This window comes from Ictidomys tridecemlineatus, chromosome 4 (assembly GCF_052094955.1).
Source record: "Ictidomys tridecemlineatus isolate mIctTri1 chromosome 4, mIctTri1.hap1, whole genome shotgun sequence".
Classification (NCBI taxonomy): domain Eukaryota; kingdom Metazoa; phylum Chordata; class Mammalia; order Rodentia; family Sciuridae; genus Ictidomys; species Ictidomys tridecemlineatus.
This window is the reverse complement of record NC_135480.1, coordinates 209,535,190-209,550,984: the sequence shown is the minus strand read 5'-3', so window position 1 is coordinate 209,550,984 and position 15,795 is coordinate 209,535,190. Positions and strand designations below refer to the sequence as shown.

General features: G+C 53.3%; 1 protein-coding gene across 10 annotated transcripts in view; it reads right to left on the bottom strand.

The window, feature by feature from the left end:
- Nucleotides 1–9,128: 9,128 nt before the first annotated feature.
- Traf2 (TNF receptor associated factor 2) overlaps nucleotides 9,129–15,795 on the bottom strand; it is a 30,544-nt gene continuing 23,877 nt past the window's right edge. For 8 of the 10 annotated variants that reach the window (XM_078048777.1, XM_078048781.1, XM_078048780.1 and 5 more), the window contains 5 exons: nucleotides 15,185–15,466; nucleotides 14,604–14,781; nucleotides 13,361–13,483; nucleotides 10,684–10,832; nucleotides 9,129–9,911 (listed from right to left, as the gene is read on the bottom strand). In XM_078048777.1, the coding sequence (XP_077904903.1) occupies nucleotides 9,693–9,911; nucleotides 10,684–10,832; nucleotides 13,361–13,483; nucleotides 14,604–14,781; nucleotides 15,185–15,466 (951 nt within the window). In that variant the 3' untranslated portion in view covers nucleotides 9,129–9,692. The remainder of the gene's footprint in view (nucleotides 9,912–10,683; nucleotides 10,833–13,360; nucleotides 13,484–14,603; nucleotides 14,782–15,184; nucleotides 15,467–15,795) is intronic. The other 2 variants (XM_078048782.1, XM_078048783.1) reach the window with 1 other exon arrangement.

The following is a 15,795-nucleotide window of genomic DNA, read 5'->3' as shown; positions in this document are numbered from 1 at the left end:
AGGCAGTGCGCTGAACAATGGTGGGTCTCTCCTCAGGACCAGGACCACGGAGGTCACAGGAAGAGCACAACTTTAACATGCTGGGCAGGGTGGGGGTCTGACAGCCTGAACTCTATCTTGAAAGTGTCCTTCACAAATAAAGGTGAAATAAATCCATCAATAGAAGGAAACAAGAGTCTGCTGCCAGCAGGCCCAAGGGGCCTGACGCAAAGGGCAGGCGGGCAGGCACTGAGCCCTGCGCAGGCGCTAAGAAAGATGCTGGCAGCCAGAAGAAGGCAGCACTGCTGGGAACAGGTGGAAGGACCCCACATCCTGATTAAAGCAGCCTGTAAAAGCGCAATATGCATTTTGATCCGTAGGACAACACAACAAGCATTACGCAAAGAGGTATAGGTAAAGTCAGAAAAGCGAAACTAAAACGGAATACCAAAAATGCTCAGAAAACTACAGCATTGCAAACAGGAAAAAGCAAACAGAGGTACAGACCAGAGAACCATCAGAAAACAAATGTGAAATGGTAAACTGAAATCTAACCATATCAATAATCACAACATCGGGGCTGGGGCTGCAGCTCAGTGGCAGAGCACTTGCCTAGCACGTGAGGCACTGGGTTCCATCCTCAGCACCACATAAACCAGGACCCAACTACAGGAAGGCCTCATGCAAGTAATGACAAGGACGTCCCAAGGAAGGATGGATGTGTCCCCACAGAAATGCCCATGAAAGGATACAGGACTGGCCACAAGTGAGGGGCATAGCACACCTGGGAAGAGTCCTCCAGGGATGAAGAGGGACTGAGGATGATGACAGGGGAAGTGTACCAGGGGGACCCCTGAATAAAGCCTCAAACACAAGACCAGAGAGCAGTGGACTGGGAGAAGCGCAGACCCACAATCTCAGGACAGGCAACAGGTCAGGTCGCTCCCTAGGATGGCCACTGCAAGGCACCCCAGACCAGGTGGCTTACCATAGTGCAGATTTATGGTTTTGAGGTTCTGGAGAGCAGCTGTGGACATCAAGGGTGGTGGGGAGTCTGCCCAGTCTCTCCCCAGCTGCTGGTGGCTTACGGCTGTCTCTGGCCACTCTCCTGTCTTCTGTCTTCACACGGCCGTCTTGTCCCTGTGACCGTCCATCACCTTCCCTTTATGTCTGTGTCCAAATCCCCTGTCTATCGGGACATCTGTCATGCTGAGTTAGGGGCCACTCTAATGATCTCCTTTTAACTTGATTACCTTTATAAGAAACCTACTTCTAAGGTCCTGGGGGCTAGGGCTCCAACATACCCATTTGGGTGGGTACATAATTCAACTCCTCCCAACCACCTAACTGGTAAGCACAGAACATTCCAGTCCACACCAGAAGAGTTGCACCTGGACCACCTCCCCTATGGACCAGAGCCCAGGCTGGGGCAAATCTCTGCATGTCCCCTACGTTATTCAAGACAAGTGCCACACTATATTTTTTTCCTCTAGTACTGGGGATGAAACCCAGGGGGCACTCTTCATCAAGCTACATTTCCAGCCTTTTTTTCCCCCTTTCTTTGCAACAGTCTCATTAAGTTGCTGAGGGACCCTCCTGCCTCAGCTTCCCAAGTGGGTGGGATTGCAGGTGTGGCCACTGTGCTGCACAACCCTGCATCTTGGTCTGTTCAGCTGCCTAACACAAACCATGAACTGGGCTCACAGACAACAGGAATTCACTTCTCACAGATCCTCAAGTCCAGGGTCAAGGTGCTGCTGACACAGTGTCTGATGAGAGCTGCCTGCTGGTTCTTATAAAAGGCTCAGGTGGGGCAAGCATGCTGTCTGGAGCCAAGGCCCTGGGGCTCCACCCTCGTGACCTGTTCACCTCCAACTCCCATCACACTGGGGATGTGTTTTAACATAATGAATTTTGGGTGGGAGGCAAATAATCAGTCTTAGTTCATTTCTGCTCGATAAAAGATTACAGGAGGCCGAGTAATCCACAATGGACAGAAGTTTATTAAGACACAGTTGTGAAGGCTAGGAGTCCAAAGAGCAAGGGGCTTGCCTGCGAGAGGGCTTCCTGCTGGGTACCACTGGTGGAAGGTGAGAGAAGGCAAGAGGGGAGCCCACTCTTCCACAGTAGTACCAGCCTGTCCAAGAGGTGAAGCCTTCTTGCCCAGTATCTCTAGGAGCCCCACCCCTTATTACTGTCACCAAGGCAGTTAAGTTTCCACGAATTTTGGCAGGACAGACATTGAAACCATAGCATTCTGCCCCTGGTCCCCCAGACTCATGTCCTTCTCACCTATAAAACATAACATTCACCCCAACCCTAAATCCTAACTCTTTCCAGCGCCAACTCAAAAGGGGCAAGAAGGCAGAATCCTGTGAGTCAGACAGGCTAGGACTCACGACTCGGCTATCAGCCAACGTCTCCGTGAGACTGCAGGGCTAGTCAGGCCCTTCCAAAGTGCACTGGGAGCAGCCACAGGACAGCCTCCCATCCCAAGGAGGGGGACAGGCAAGGTAAAGGGACAACAGGGCCCAAGCAAGCCAAGCTGACAGGGCAAACCCTATGAAATCCTAAAGCTGGGGTATAATCTCTGACTGTCCTGCCTTCCAGACACCCCAAGTAGGGCTGGGCAGCTACCACGGCTGTGCTGGAGTCTCATACACAGCTGTCCTAGACAGGAGCTGTGCCACGGTGGCCCCACCATTCTGGGGTCTTGGGTTGCCCCACTGGGCACTCTCTGCAGTGGCTTTGTTCCTGTGATGTCTCTGCACCCCTGCTATCTTTGAAGGCCAGCTGGAGGCTGCCACAACCTCTCCTCCTGCATCCTTCACATCTGCAGAATGAGCACCCAATGGGCACTGCCTGTGTTTATGGCAGTACTTTCTGGATCAGCACATACAGCCATATCTGGGCCAGACTGATCATGGTTGGTGAGTGCTGTGCAGGAATGTGCGGGGCAGAAACTTGGGGCCTGGAAAGCAGAACCCAAGGTCCCCTGGGCACCCTAGGCCTCTCCTTTGAAATATTTCCCTCCTTCAGCCCTGGCCTCTGGGCCCATGGTAGGGCAGCCAATGCTTCATCTGTACGCACAGGTACTTGGCTCCATGCTGGGATTCTTCTCCTGAAAATGCGCTTTCATTCTCTCTCATAGCCAAGCGTGGCAGCCTTCTGGCCACTACATTCTGCTAACCTTTCTGAAAATAGAACTCCCCATCCACATTGCTCTCGCCTCTGACACCCAGCTACGTGCAATCCAAGGCTCGCAGTACCTCAAATGCTGACCTGCCTGCAGATTTGAGTGCATATCTCTAAGTTCCACCTCCCACAAATCCCTGGGAGGCTGGCAGGGAACTTGCATCCCTCCTGCCTCAGACTCCAGGACAAAGTCTCCCAAGTCCCTTGCCACTCTGGACAAGGCTGGCCTTTCCCTGGTTTCCAACACCTGGTCCTCACTTCTGTTGGAGCCCTCACTAGATGCCTTTACTGTCTTGGGAGTCCTTTTCCAGCCTGCTCCTTCCAGGGTTCCCCGCCCCACCCATGAACCAATTCTAAAGCCACTTTCACATTTTGGGGTATTTGTTGTACTAACAACCTCACTCCTGCTATCAATTTTCTTTCTTTTTTCCTTAAAAAAATACCTGCTATCAATTAAAAGAAAGAAAATTGATAGCAGGAGTGAGGTTGATATATATATATTAGAAATAGTTGAACACAACACCTTTATTTTGTTTATTTATTTTTATGTGGTGCCGAGGATCGAACCCCGGACCTCGCATATGCTAGACGAGCGCTCTACCGCTGAGCCACAATCCCAGCCCTCCTGCTGTCAATTTTTTGACTATAGAAACTTAACACCAACACCAGACAAAGACAACACAGAGTCCCCTACCTAACCCATGGGAGATGGGATCCAATGCCCCCAGGGGATGCCACAAACTGTGGACAGCATCAGATTCTAGATATACTAGGTATTTTCCTACACACGCACACCTATGGCAATGCTCAATTTAGAAATTAGGCACAATCAGAGACTAACCAATGGCATAATAAAAAAAACCACAAAAATGTACCATAATGAAAGTGATGTGAACGTGGTCTCTCTCTCAACCTCACTGTATTTCACTTTTCACTTAATGGCTTCTCTTGGGCATTTCTGACCTCCAGCAGAATTCTCTTGCACCTTGGGTCAGTGCTAAGGAACAAGGGCTACAAGCAAACAGCACTGGTACTGCCAGTGCCTATGGGTGGATGGGGCTTATGCATGGACATGCTGGATGCAGGGGTGGTTCACATCTGGACACCACAGAAGAAGAATGGTACAAGGATGGTGAGATTTCAACATACTACTCAGATTGGCATACAACCTGAAACTTATGCATTGCTTATTTCTGGAATTTTCCACTTAACATCATGGACTACAGCTGAACAAAGGAAAGTGAAATCATGGATAAGGGACAACCATACAAAAAGAGAACCACAGACGAGTATACTTCACACACAGATGCCAAGAGTCAACAAAACATCAAATCAAACCCAGCAGCAGGTAAAGGTGAGGCACCACCACACGGGTTACTCCAGGAAGGTAAGGTTGGTCCGGCACAGCAGATGGCCACAGTGCGTGAATTCACAATGCGCTCACCAAGAAAGGCCACATGGAGCTCCTCCCATGAGAATAAGGGCTGAACAAAACAGCACACAATTAAAAAAAAAAAAAAATTCCAGCCAGGAGTGGTGGCGCCTGTGACCCCAACAACTTGGGAGGGTGAGGCAGGAGGGATGCAAGTTCCCGGCCAGCCTCAGAAACTTAGAAGACCCTGTGTCAAAATAAAAAATGAAAAGGGCTGGGGAGCAGCTCAGTAATAGAGCACCCCTGGGTTCAATCCCCAGCACACACAAACAACTCCTGGCAAGCTACAAAGAAGAAGGAAGCTGTTCAACCTGGTAAGTGCCCAACAAAAGCCTACACCACCACACTCAGTGGAAGAGGAGCCTTCGCAAGTCCAACCCTGTGCCAAATGCCAGCCAGGAAATGCAGGGAGCAAATGGACACTTCAGTGAGTCAGCCCTGCACACGCATCATGAGGACAACCAAGTACGGACCCTACCCAGTGCTGCTGAGTGCCTGGACCGCAGAGCCACAGCATGGTGGTGCTCCACTCAGGAGCACTCTTCTAGAAGGAGTCTGACAATGTGCTCACCAATCAGGCGCGGTGATGTATTCCTCCAGCCCCAGCTGCTGAGAGGCTGAGGCAGGAGGACCACTTGAGCCCAAGCACTGGAGACCAGCCTGGGCAGCACCGTGAGAACATGTCTCTAAAAGCAAATAGATATGCGAGATGATTCACTGTGTGACCAGGCCACCCACTCTCAGGCTCTGCCTTAGAGAAATCAGACCTGCTCATCATACACAATGTTACAGCAGCTCTATTCATGACTGCATAAATGAAACAAAACTGAACAAACAACAAAAAACATATAGGGGCTGGGGTAGTGGCTCAGCAATAGAGCGCTTGCCTCACACATGTGAGGCACTGGGTTTGATCCTCAGCACCACATGAAAATAAATAAATAAACAAATAAAATAAGGTATTGTGTCCATCTACAACTGAAACAACAACAACAAAAACAAAAACAAACAAACATGCTTCCAGGGGTGAACAGACTCCCCATGGTCATCCGTGCACTGGACTCTGCCGCAGAGCAGGGCAGTGGCACCCTGACTCTCAAGAGGCACAATGCCGTGTGCAACAGTACACCACAGGCTGCATGGCCCCACTCACACACACCAGCCAGAAAGGACAGGGAGTGGCTGCTGGGTGTGCCTGGGAAGGGCAGGGGCCTGGGAAGACGGAGCCACCTGCATGCTGCCTACAGGGGTTAAATTCCAGAACTGCACCAAAAGGGGAAAAAACAGTTCTACTATGTGAAATTTAAAAAAGCACTAGGGAGAAAACTCATTTTACCTGTACAAAGCACAGCAGACAAGCAGCAGATGTTGAAGCAACAGATTCAGGTAACAGGACTGTGGCCTCAAAGTGCTGAGGAAAAATCACCCACCTAGAAAGCTAAGCCAAATAACCTGTACCAAGAAAGGGTGAGACGGGGTGGTTCAGGGCGACAGCTGCAATGCCGCCCTTGAGGTTCAGATGGCGGATGGCTTGCAGAGAGCCCAGGCACAGGAAGTCTGAGGCCCCTGGAGAAAGAATGCCAGTGTTCTTTCTCAAGACAAGCAAGACAGAGACACAAGAAACACCGCGAGCAAGGAGACACGCTGAAACTGGCACTGCTGTTGCATGCTTCAGAGTCAGTGTGCTGGAGAGACGTGACGGGACTGAAGTCCCAGCTGACACGAGTGCAGAGGACGACCAGAGGACAGCACAAACTGAGACGCGCTCACTGATGGGAAGAGATGATGCAGCTGAGCACCAAGGGTGCCAAACCTGGCTGGGTGTGGCTCAGAGGTGGAGTTTGCCCAGCATCTGCGGGAGACCCTGGGTTCACCCCCGAGCACTGGGAAAAAAAATAAAATAAAAAAGCTGAACACAACCCAGAGGCTCTACCCCCAGGTAGGGAGAGTTGAGAGAGATGAAAACACGTCCATGGGAAACAGCAAATGTTCAGAGACAGCATTTTCAGGGTGACTAGTAAGTGGAAACCACCCAAATGTCCATCAACCGAGTGGAGACACAAACAGGTCCCCACAATCCAAATGTAACAAAGTGGAACTCTGACACCACGCTGGGTGCCAGAAGCCAGACACACATCACCACAGGCCGATCCACAGGGTGAGGCAGATCTGAGGCCATTAGTCTGAGGGACAGGATGGAGTGGCTGCTGTCAGGTTCCTAAATTTAGTGATGTGAACACTGGTGACCAGGACATGAGCAGGGCCCTCACCTCCCTGGAGGGCAAGCACAGCAGGCCAATCCAGCTCACAGGTCTCCCTGGAGGATCCCCTCCTCTTCTCCCCTCTTCAGCTGCAGCCCCTCTCTGCACTGGGGTGGGGACCGTCCTTGGCTTTCCTCTAGCTCCTCCAGACCTGTCACCCCTGCAGGGTGAGGTTGAGGGGACACCTGCCCCCAGGACAGTAAAGAGGCACCTGCAAGCAATCCCCTTTCACTCACTGCCCCTTCCCCACCCCAGGGACCCAACAGGTTGGCAGTCCACCACCTCCACCGGCTTCTGCTCAGTTTCCACTCCCTGACCCACTTTCTACTTCCAAACGAGATTAGGACTCTTTGCTGTGGCCTTCTTCCCAACTTTGTCCCCACTCCTCTCACTCTGTAGTTCCATTTCTTTTTTACCTTCTTCTTTTGTGTGTGTGCTCATGCATGCCAGGGATGAAACCCAGGGCCTGGTGCGGGCGGGAACATGCTCTGCCACTAAGCTGTACCCGTCTATTTCCTCCTTCCCCCCTCTTTTGGCAGTGCTGGGGAAGAAACCCAGGGCCTTGTGCATGCTAAGCTGTTTCACCAGCCCTTCTGTTTTTTCCAATTTTATCTTGAGACAGGTCTCAGTAAGTTGCCCAGACTGGCCTTGAACCTGTATCCTCCTCAGCATCCTAAGTAGCTGGGATTAATAGATGTGCACCACCACACCCAGCTTCATTTTTCTTTGAAGGGAAAGAAAATGATATCAATGATCCCTCAGCTTTAACCTGAATTCATTCTAAGAAGATATATCGGGGCTTGGGCTGGGGATCAGCGGTAGCGCACTTGTCTGGTATGTGTGAGGCACTGGGTTCAATTTGCAAGTACCTCATATAAATTTAAAAAAATAAAGGTCTATCAACAACTAAAAAAAAAAAATAATAAAAAAGAGTACACATTACAGATAAACAAATCCCCAAACATAGAAACCCACTATATTAAAACAAAACTTTGCCTGTGATTCAGTAACTCAGGAGGCTGACAGGAGGACTGCAAGCCTGAGGCCAGTCTCAGCAACTTAGCAAGGCCTTTTCTTGAAAAGTAAAAAGGTCTAGGGATGTACCTCAGAATAAAGCACTCCTGGAAAAATCCCAGGTACCAAGACACAAAACAAGACTTTAAAACCAATATTCAACTGAGCCTATCTAAAATTTTAAGTTTCACACAAACATTTCAAACCAAGGACTAGTATCCAGGGAGATGAGGAGGAAACCAGGTCAACATCCCAGTAGAACAGTGGACACAGACACAAACTAACAATTCCTGTAGGGGAATCCCAAATGAACAATGAACCTAATAGGGAGGGAGGCCTGACCCTACTGTGTCAGGAAATGTGCATTAGGATGGACTGTCCACACACGGTAAAGTCTGACAACATGAAACACTGCAGGGACAAAGGTGTGGGCACCTGCCCCAGAGCAGGTCAGCAGCAGCTAAGAAGGAGAGACCCCGTGGCCCAACTCTCAAGGTCCACAGAAGGTGGCCAGGTCTGTGCTGATGCTTACAGTCATCAATATTCAAAGACATGGTCTCAGGACAAAGGACCAAGTTGTGTCCTGCAGCTACACACCACATAGCAGCGGGACGTGCCCAGAGAGCCACCACACGAGGGGCCTCTGACAGGTGAGTGAAAAAGCCAGCCACCTGCCCTCATCTCAGGGCACTTTCTACACACTGTAAAACATAACACTCTCAGAAACAGAGATAGAGCTCAAAAACCCAGGCAGAATGAGTGACAATCAGTGACAAGCATGTACATGACAGCACATCCCAAGCAGTCCTGGTGCTCACCCTCACTTGCTCGGTGCCTTTCTACCCAGTGACATCTCAAAACACCCAGTGGGAGGGGTGAAGGAGGTCACACTTCCTCCCAGCGGTTAACACACCAGCGAGCCTGGTGGCACAGCCTGGGACTAAGCGAGCACCCACACCCACGCCCCACCCACACAGTCCTGGGAACAAGCCAGGCCAGGATCCTTGAGTGGCTCCCTGCATGCAGGGAGGCCAAGGGTCTACTCCTTTGCCCTACCACAGGCAGGCCCAGGATAGGGTGGTCACATGGGCCCTTGCCTCACGGGAATCTCTGGGGAGCTGGCAGCAGGGAAGGCAGCCCCAGTTGTTAGAAAAGGCCCATAGGAAAAGAAGGCGGCTCCAGAGGGTCACCACTGCCCAGGCGGAAGCCACAGGCAATCTGAAGCCAGATGGACACAACTCACCACAGAGGTCTGAACAGTTTAATAGTGATTTCTCCTCAGCCTGATGGTGTAGCCAACATGGGGCGGGGCTAGACACCGCTTCTCAGCCTGGCCAGCACAGACGGGCTCCTGTCCCAAGAGCACCTGGATTCTGAGCACCCTTTCTCTTCTGAGCACTCTATAGACAGAGGCCCTTCTCCCAGCGCAGACCACACCTCCTTTCTGATGACTACACCAAAGGCACCAGGCCACCCACCATACTCCTGCGGCTCAGACAGCTCTGAAGCTCCCCTCTGGGCACCCCACCCAGGAACTCTCCCCACACTGCACAGAAAACAGTGAGGGCAGTTCTGATGGGAATCAGAAGAGCTCTGGCCAATCCCACCAGGGACCTGGGATGAGCCATCCAGGGTCTCTCCACTCTCTGCCAGCTGAGGACTGGCCAACAGCTTCTTCTTCATGTGACAGTGAGCATGGCTGCAGGCTGAGGCCTCCCCAGCACCTACACCCAGACTGCCTGCCCTGCACAGCAGGGCTCTTGACCAGCATGTCAGCTCCTCACTGAGCTCCTGCACCTGCTGAGGGGTGGCTACAGCCCAGTCAGGTCCACAATGGCCTTGATGAAGATGGCATCATCTCGCACGTAGGAATTCTTGGCCTCCATCTTGGACACAGGGCAGAAGAGGGGGCAGCCACTGGCAATGTTCATGTCGCTGACTGGCCTCTGGAAGGAGGATGAGGTTATGTCGGGCCTGAAGGCATCGATCACGTGCTCCCGGTTGTTCTGGTCCAGCAGCATCAACGTCACCTGACGGGAGGCAGCCCAGGGAGGGGGACAGGTACTCATGAGTCACCCAAGACCTCTTGTGCTCTGGCTCCCAAGAGACCTGAAGTGGCTATACACTCCCAGAATAGAGCACTTGGGCACCCTGGCCACAATGTGCTCCGCGTCTTGCTTAAGAATGTGCCCTTGTTGGCACCTGTGTGTATTGATAACTGGAACCTCAGGTCAAAGGGGCTGCTCCCTGTGCTGCCTCTGAACAGCACTGACAGAGAAGCAGCACACTGCCCACCTGGAGGAAGGCACTTCTGGAGAGAACCCCAGACCCCCTGGCCGCAGACTGCTCATCGGCACTGGGCCTCCTGCCACTCCCCTCCCAGCTGCCCCCTCTGCTGGCTGCTGGAAGGATGGTGGAGGGAAGGGTCATCCTCATTCCGACCTGGTCTCAAGCTTCAAATGCTCAACCAATATGGACCTGGTTTCAAATACTCAATCATACCCCCAGATAGCCCTGTGGCTGCCACCTTCCTCTGGAGCACATGCTCCCAAATGGACCTTCAACCCTAGTGGTGGATCATGAAGCCAGTTGCCCATATCTTAACCAGCGCTCAGTAACCATGGAACAGACTAGAAACTACCAAAGCCTCATGCACCTGCTGCACCCTGAAGGACTCCCAGGAACTCCCGCAGGCAAAGGGATGGCCTCTCACACCTTCCTGTCCCAGACAACCTTGCCTCTTGGAAGTTGCACCCCAGGGGCTCCCAGGCACTCCCCAGACAAGGGAATGGCCTCTCACACCTTCTGGTTGAAGGGCCACCGCAGGAGGGCATCATTGGGGCCTTTCATCACCACAAAGAAGAGAGACAGATGTGTTCCTCTTCCGGTGCCATCACCGTTCAGGTAGACTCGAAGACACATCTTGTAGCCATACCTGCTGGTGTAGAAGGCTGGAGAGATGGGAGGGCCAGTTAGGGCAGCAGCACTCTTCCTGCCAGGAAGCCCTCCCACAGAGAGACGAACACAGGAGAACATCCAGCTTCCAGGGTACCTAAATATGCAGTTGCTTGCTAATGGAAGTAGTTTTTCTTTATAACGATTAAAATAGCAATTTTAGGAACCCTAAATGTTACCCCTATTCTGGCAATGCACAAAATAACCGTGAACCTAGAGGTGAGGAGCAAGAACCACCCACTTCAGCATCTGGAGCAGAGGTGGGAGCCAACCTGCCTCAGGAGAGGAAACCACCAGGCAGAGGCCCAGAACAAGCTCGAGGTAATGTCCCTTACATGCAACGGTGCAGAGTCAGGAGCAACAGCTGCAGCCTGGACAGGCCACATGGGGCACAATCTGCCACTCTGGACAGAAAACACAGCCAGGGACTGTGATGGCTCATTTCAGTGGCATCTGACTGGTTAAGGAACACCTAGAGAGCTGGGAAAGCATTGTCTGTGGGCATGTCTGTGAGGGTGTTTCCAGAGGAGACTGGGGGGGCAGTGGAGGACTGAATGGTGAAGACCCAACCAGCCATGACCCAGAAGGAGCACAGACAGAAGAAGGCAGGTTGGTCTACCTCCCCTGGAGCTGGACAACTATCCTCCCTGCTCATGGACATCAGAGACCAGGCTATCCAGCTTTTGACTACAGGACAAGTGTCTGAGGCCCGGGTGTCCTAAGGCCTTCAGACTTGGGCGTAGCCTTGCTTTTAGCAGCCAGGTCTCAGTCTGCAGCGAGACCTGCTGTGGCCTGCTCGGCTCTGCCATCTGGCAGTTACTTCTAGCAGCCCCTCTGGTGCACTTATGTACTCATCTGCTGTACAGTGGGTCTGGAGTGTTCCCCTGGGCCCATGTACTGAAGGTTTGAACCCAGCCTGTGGCACTGCTAGAAGGTGACGGAAACTACAAGGTGGGGGCCTATGGGGAGGTCTTCCAGTTATTGGGGGTGGACCCTCGAAGGGGAGAGAAGAACCCCCAATCCACTGCTCTGTCAACTCTCCATCCGTCATTAGACAGAGGAGTTTTGCTTCTCCACAGCTCCCTGCCATGAAGTGCTGCACAGGCTCAGAACAGTGGGGCCAAGCCACCATCGACTGACTGCAGGCTTCAAAACTCAGAGCCAAACTACATCTTTCCCTCTTTTTTTCTTTTGGGATTGAACTGGGAGGCTGGCACATGTGGGCAACACTAAGATTTGCCACTAGCCTGCAATCATCCATTTTTTACTTATTTACTTTTTTTTAATAACTTTTTTTAAAAAAATTGTCTACAGACATTGATTTTATTTATATGTGGTGCTAAGAACCAAACCCAGTGCTTCACACATGCTAGGCAAGCACTCGACCACTGAACTGCAGCCCCAGCCTTCAATCTCTCCTCTTTAGGAAGTGCTGACTACACAGACTCCACCCTGTCAGTTCCACAGTCTCCCCCCACACTGCCCTGGAGCACCCTGACAGTCCCACAGACTCCCCCCACACTGCCCTGGAGCACCCTGACAGTCCCGCAGTCTCCCCCACACTGCCCTGGAGCACCCTGTCAGTTCCACAGTCTTCCCCCACACTGCCCTGGAGCACCCTGACAGTCCCGCAGTCTCCCCCACACTGCCCTGGAGCACCCTGACAGTCCCGCAGTCTCCCCCACACTGCCCTGGAGCACCCTGACAGTCCCACAGTCTCCCCCACACTGCCCTGGAGCACCCTGACAGTCCCACAGACTCCCCCCACACTGCCCTGGAGCACCCTGACAGTCCCACAGACTCCCCCCACACTGCCCTGGAGCATCCTGACAGTCCCACAGTCTCCCCCACACTGCCCTGGAGCACCCTGACAGTCCCACAGACTCCCCCACACTGCCCTGGAGCACCCTGACAGTCCCACAGTCTCCCCCACACTGCCCTGGAGCACCTTAACAGTCCCGCAGTCTCCCCCACACTGTCCTGGAGCACCCTGTCAGTTCCACAGTCTCCCCCCACACTGCCCTGGAGCACCCTGACAGTCCCACAGACTCCCACCACACTGCCCTGGAGCACCCTGACAGTCCCACAGTCTCCCCCCACACTGCCCTGGAGCATCCTGAAAGTCCCACAGACTCCCCCCACACTGCCCTGGAGCACCCTGACAGTCCCACAGACTCCCCCCACACTGCTCTGGAGCACCTTGACAGTCCCACAGTCTCCAACCACACTGCCCTGGAGCACCCTGTCAGTTCCACAGTCTTCCCCCACACTGCCCTGGAGCACCCTGACAGTCCCGCGGTCTCCCCCACACTGCCCTGGAGCACCCTGACAGTCCCACAGTCTCCAACCACACTGCCCTGGAGCACCCTGACAGTCCCACAGTCTCCCACCACACTGCCCTGGAGCACCTGACAGTCCCACAGTCTCCCACCACACTGCCCTGGAGCACCCTGTCAGTTCCACATACTCCCACCACACTGCCCTGGAGCACCCTGACAGTTCCACCCTGCCAACAGCAGCTGACCTCCTCCTGCTTCTCCATAGTTCTGGTTTCGGGCTCTGAAGAGGAATGCAGGCCAAACACAGTCCCCAGAGCAGAGCCCCAGGCATAACACTTGAAAACCATCTTCCCTGCTTTCCGCAGCAACTGCCAGAAGCAAGCACAGGTTACCAAGTCTCCTATAGCAGACTTTTTCCACAAAAAGGACCTTTTGCACAAGTGTTGTTCCTACACAAGCCCTGCCATGATGGCCCTTCATACCAGGCTCTCCACAAACGTCCAACGAAGGGCACTAGTCCACCTGCAGAGGAAAGCCCAAGGGGAACACGGCCCAAACCCCATCCAGAAAGAGAAGCACCATGCCCCACAGGCTGCCCCAGAGCGCTTCCTTGAGGTCTTCCCAAGACAAACTTGTTCTTTCAATCTCACTCCAAGGAAGCCAGAGTGTATGATTTTTGTTCATTTCTGGCCCTTGCTGAAGGCACTACAGGATGTGCCACACAGGAGGGTGGTGGTGCAGGTCCCTAAAGAGCAGGGACAGCAAGCCAAGGCCACCCAACTAGGGAGCCTCAGCCTCTTAGCCTCAATCCCAGAACCTACTGTTTTATCAGCAGGTACCCTAAGAAAACACAAAAACAGAGTGTCCTCCAGGGAGATGGTATCTAAGTCTGAGCCAATGATGCGCCTGAGCAGGGACAGGGATGACAGCCAGGGCCATGCCACCACCAGGAGGGCCTCCAGGCACAGAGGAGGTGCTCTGAAGTACCCAGGAAGGTGGCTCCAGCAGCATGCTGAGAAGCACAATCCTGGCACGGCAGACCTTGTCACAGAAACAAACTGGCCCACAACTAGAGGGCTCTCCTGGCCCCACAGGAGTGCCTTCCGGAGGAGACCCACAGGTCCCCTTCAGAAGACCTCAGGCCTCCAGTTTGCAGCAGACACCAGAAGCCAGACCACAGGGGTTGACCAGCTCAGCCACTGACACCCGAGAGCGCCCTGTTCCTCCTTATGGTGGCCATCTTCCATCACCATGCCCATGTGCCCTCCGGTCACCCAGTGGCAAGGGGCACACCCTGTGAGCAGCCAGCCTGACATCTAGCAGTTCTCATGTTGCCCAGCTGAGAGGTGCCTCAGAAGTACAGATGCTCCTGGTGTCAGCTGGGATGCTCCCAGCCCTGCCTCAGGAGTAGTTCCATGTGGACACTGGGGCAGGGGACACAGGTGTACAGAAATGCAGCTGGATAAGTGGGGAGCTCTGAAACAGCACCTGGGGAGAAGATGGCAGGTGTACGGCCAGCCACAGCCTCCTGGCGCTTCCTGGCAAAGTCTGAGATCTTCCATATAAAGACCCCATCGTAGGTGGATGCCTCCAACTCCAGGACCTTCTGCTCCAGGTCAGCCATGGCCAGGTCTTTCAGGCCAATGCTCCTCTCCAGCTGCTGCACCTGCAGGGCAGTGGTCACCACATGCGCCATGGGCCCCAAGCCCTCACCTCCCATACCCAGCAGTCTCAGGAGGACAGCCAACCCAACTCCCTTGGCTCAGCTCTTCCTAGGTCTGTTCCTTCCAGGTATGAAGTGAGGCTCCAAGTCCACACTGAAGACTCTGGGCCTAGTGTGCCCAGAAGCTGCATAGCACAAGTTACGTGACACTCCTGATGCCACCCTCCCCGGCCAGAAAGAAGAGGTTTTGGCTGTCACACCTTGTAACCCTTCAAGTCAGGTCCCTCAGAGAAATGTAGGTGGCCACAGCTGAAGGAAGGCACCATGCTCGGCTGGGGGTACAGAAGGGGTTTATGCTGCCTAGGCTCCAAAGCTGATGAGCCACTAGACCCCACCAGGCACAAACCTTGTTACTCAGGGCTTCAATCTTGTCCTGGTCTAACCGGTGTTGCCGGCTGCAGGCCTCAGCAGTCACAGCCACCCTCTCCACCTCTCGGTTCAGGACACAGACGATGTTCTCAAAGGTGGTCGTCTTTTGCTCCAGGGTCTGACACCGCTGCAGCAGCTGTGGTCCTACCTGGTTCTGGACCCCAGGGAGAGTCTGTGCCTCCAGGAGGGAGCTCAGCACCAGGGCCAGATGCTCCCGCAGCTGATATGCCTCATGCTCCTGCAGCTCCTCAGCCTCCATCTGTAGACACAGGGCAGGAGGCTTCAGCCATGTCTGTGCAATGCTAATGCTGGCCAAGACAGCTGTTGTGCTGTGGGCCTTATTCCACTGAGGGCATACGGCCATCAGGACACAGGACTACCCAAGACACTGGTAACAGCTGGGCTCAATCACTTCCATCCTTTTTCTCAGTACCATGATGTTTAATCTGCCACTGTCCAAAAGTATGTTTCAAAAATACAAAGCTTCCGGGCTGGGGATGTGGCTCAAGTGGTATAGCACGCTTGCCTGGCATGCGTGTAGCCCAGGTTCGATCCTCAGCACCACATACAAACAAAGATGTTGTGTCC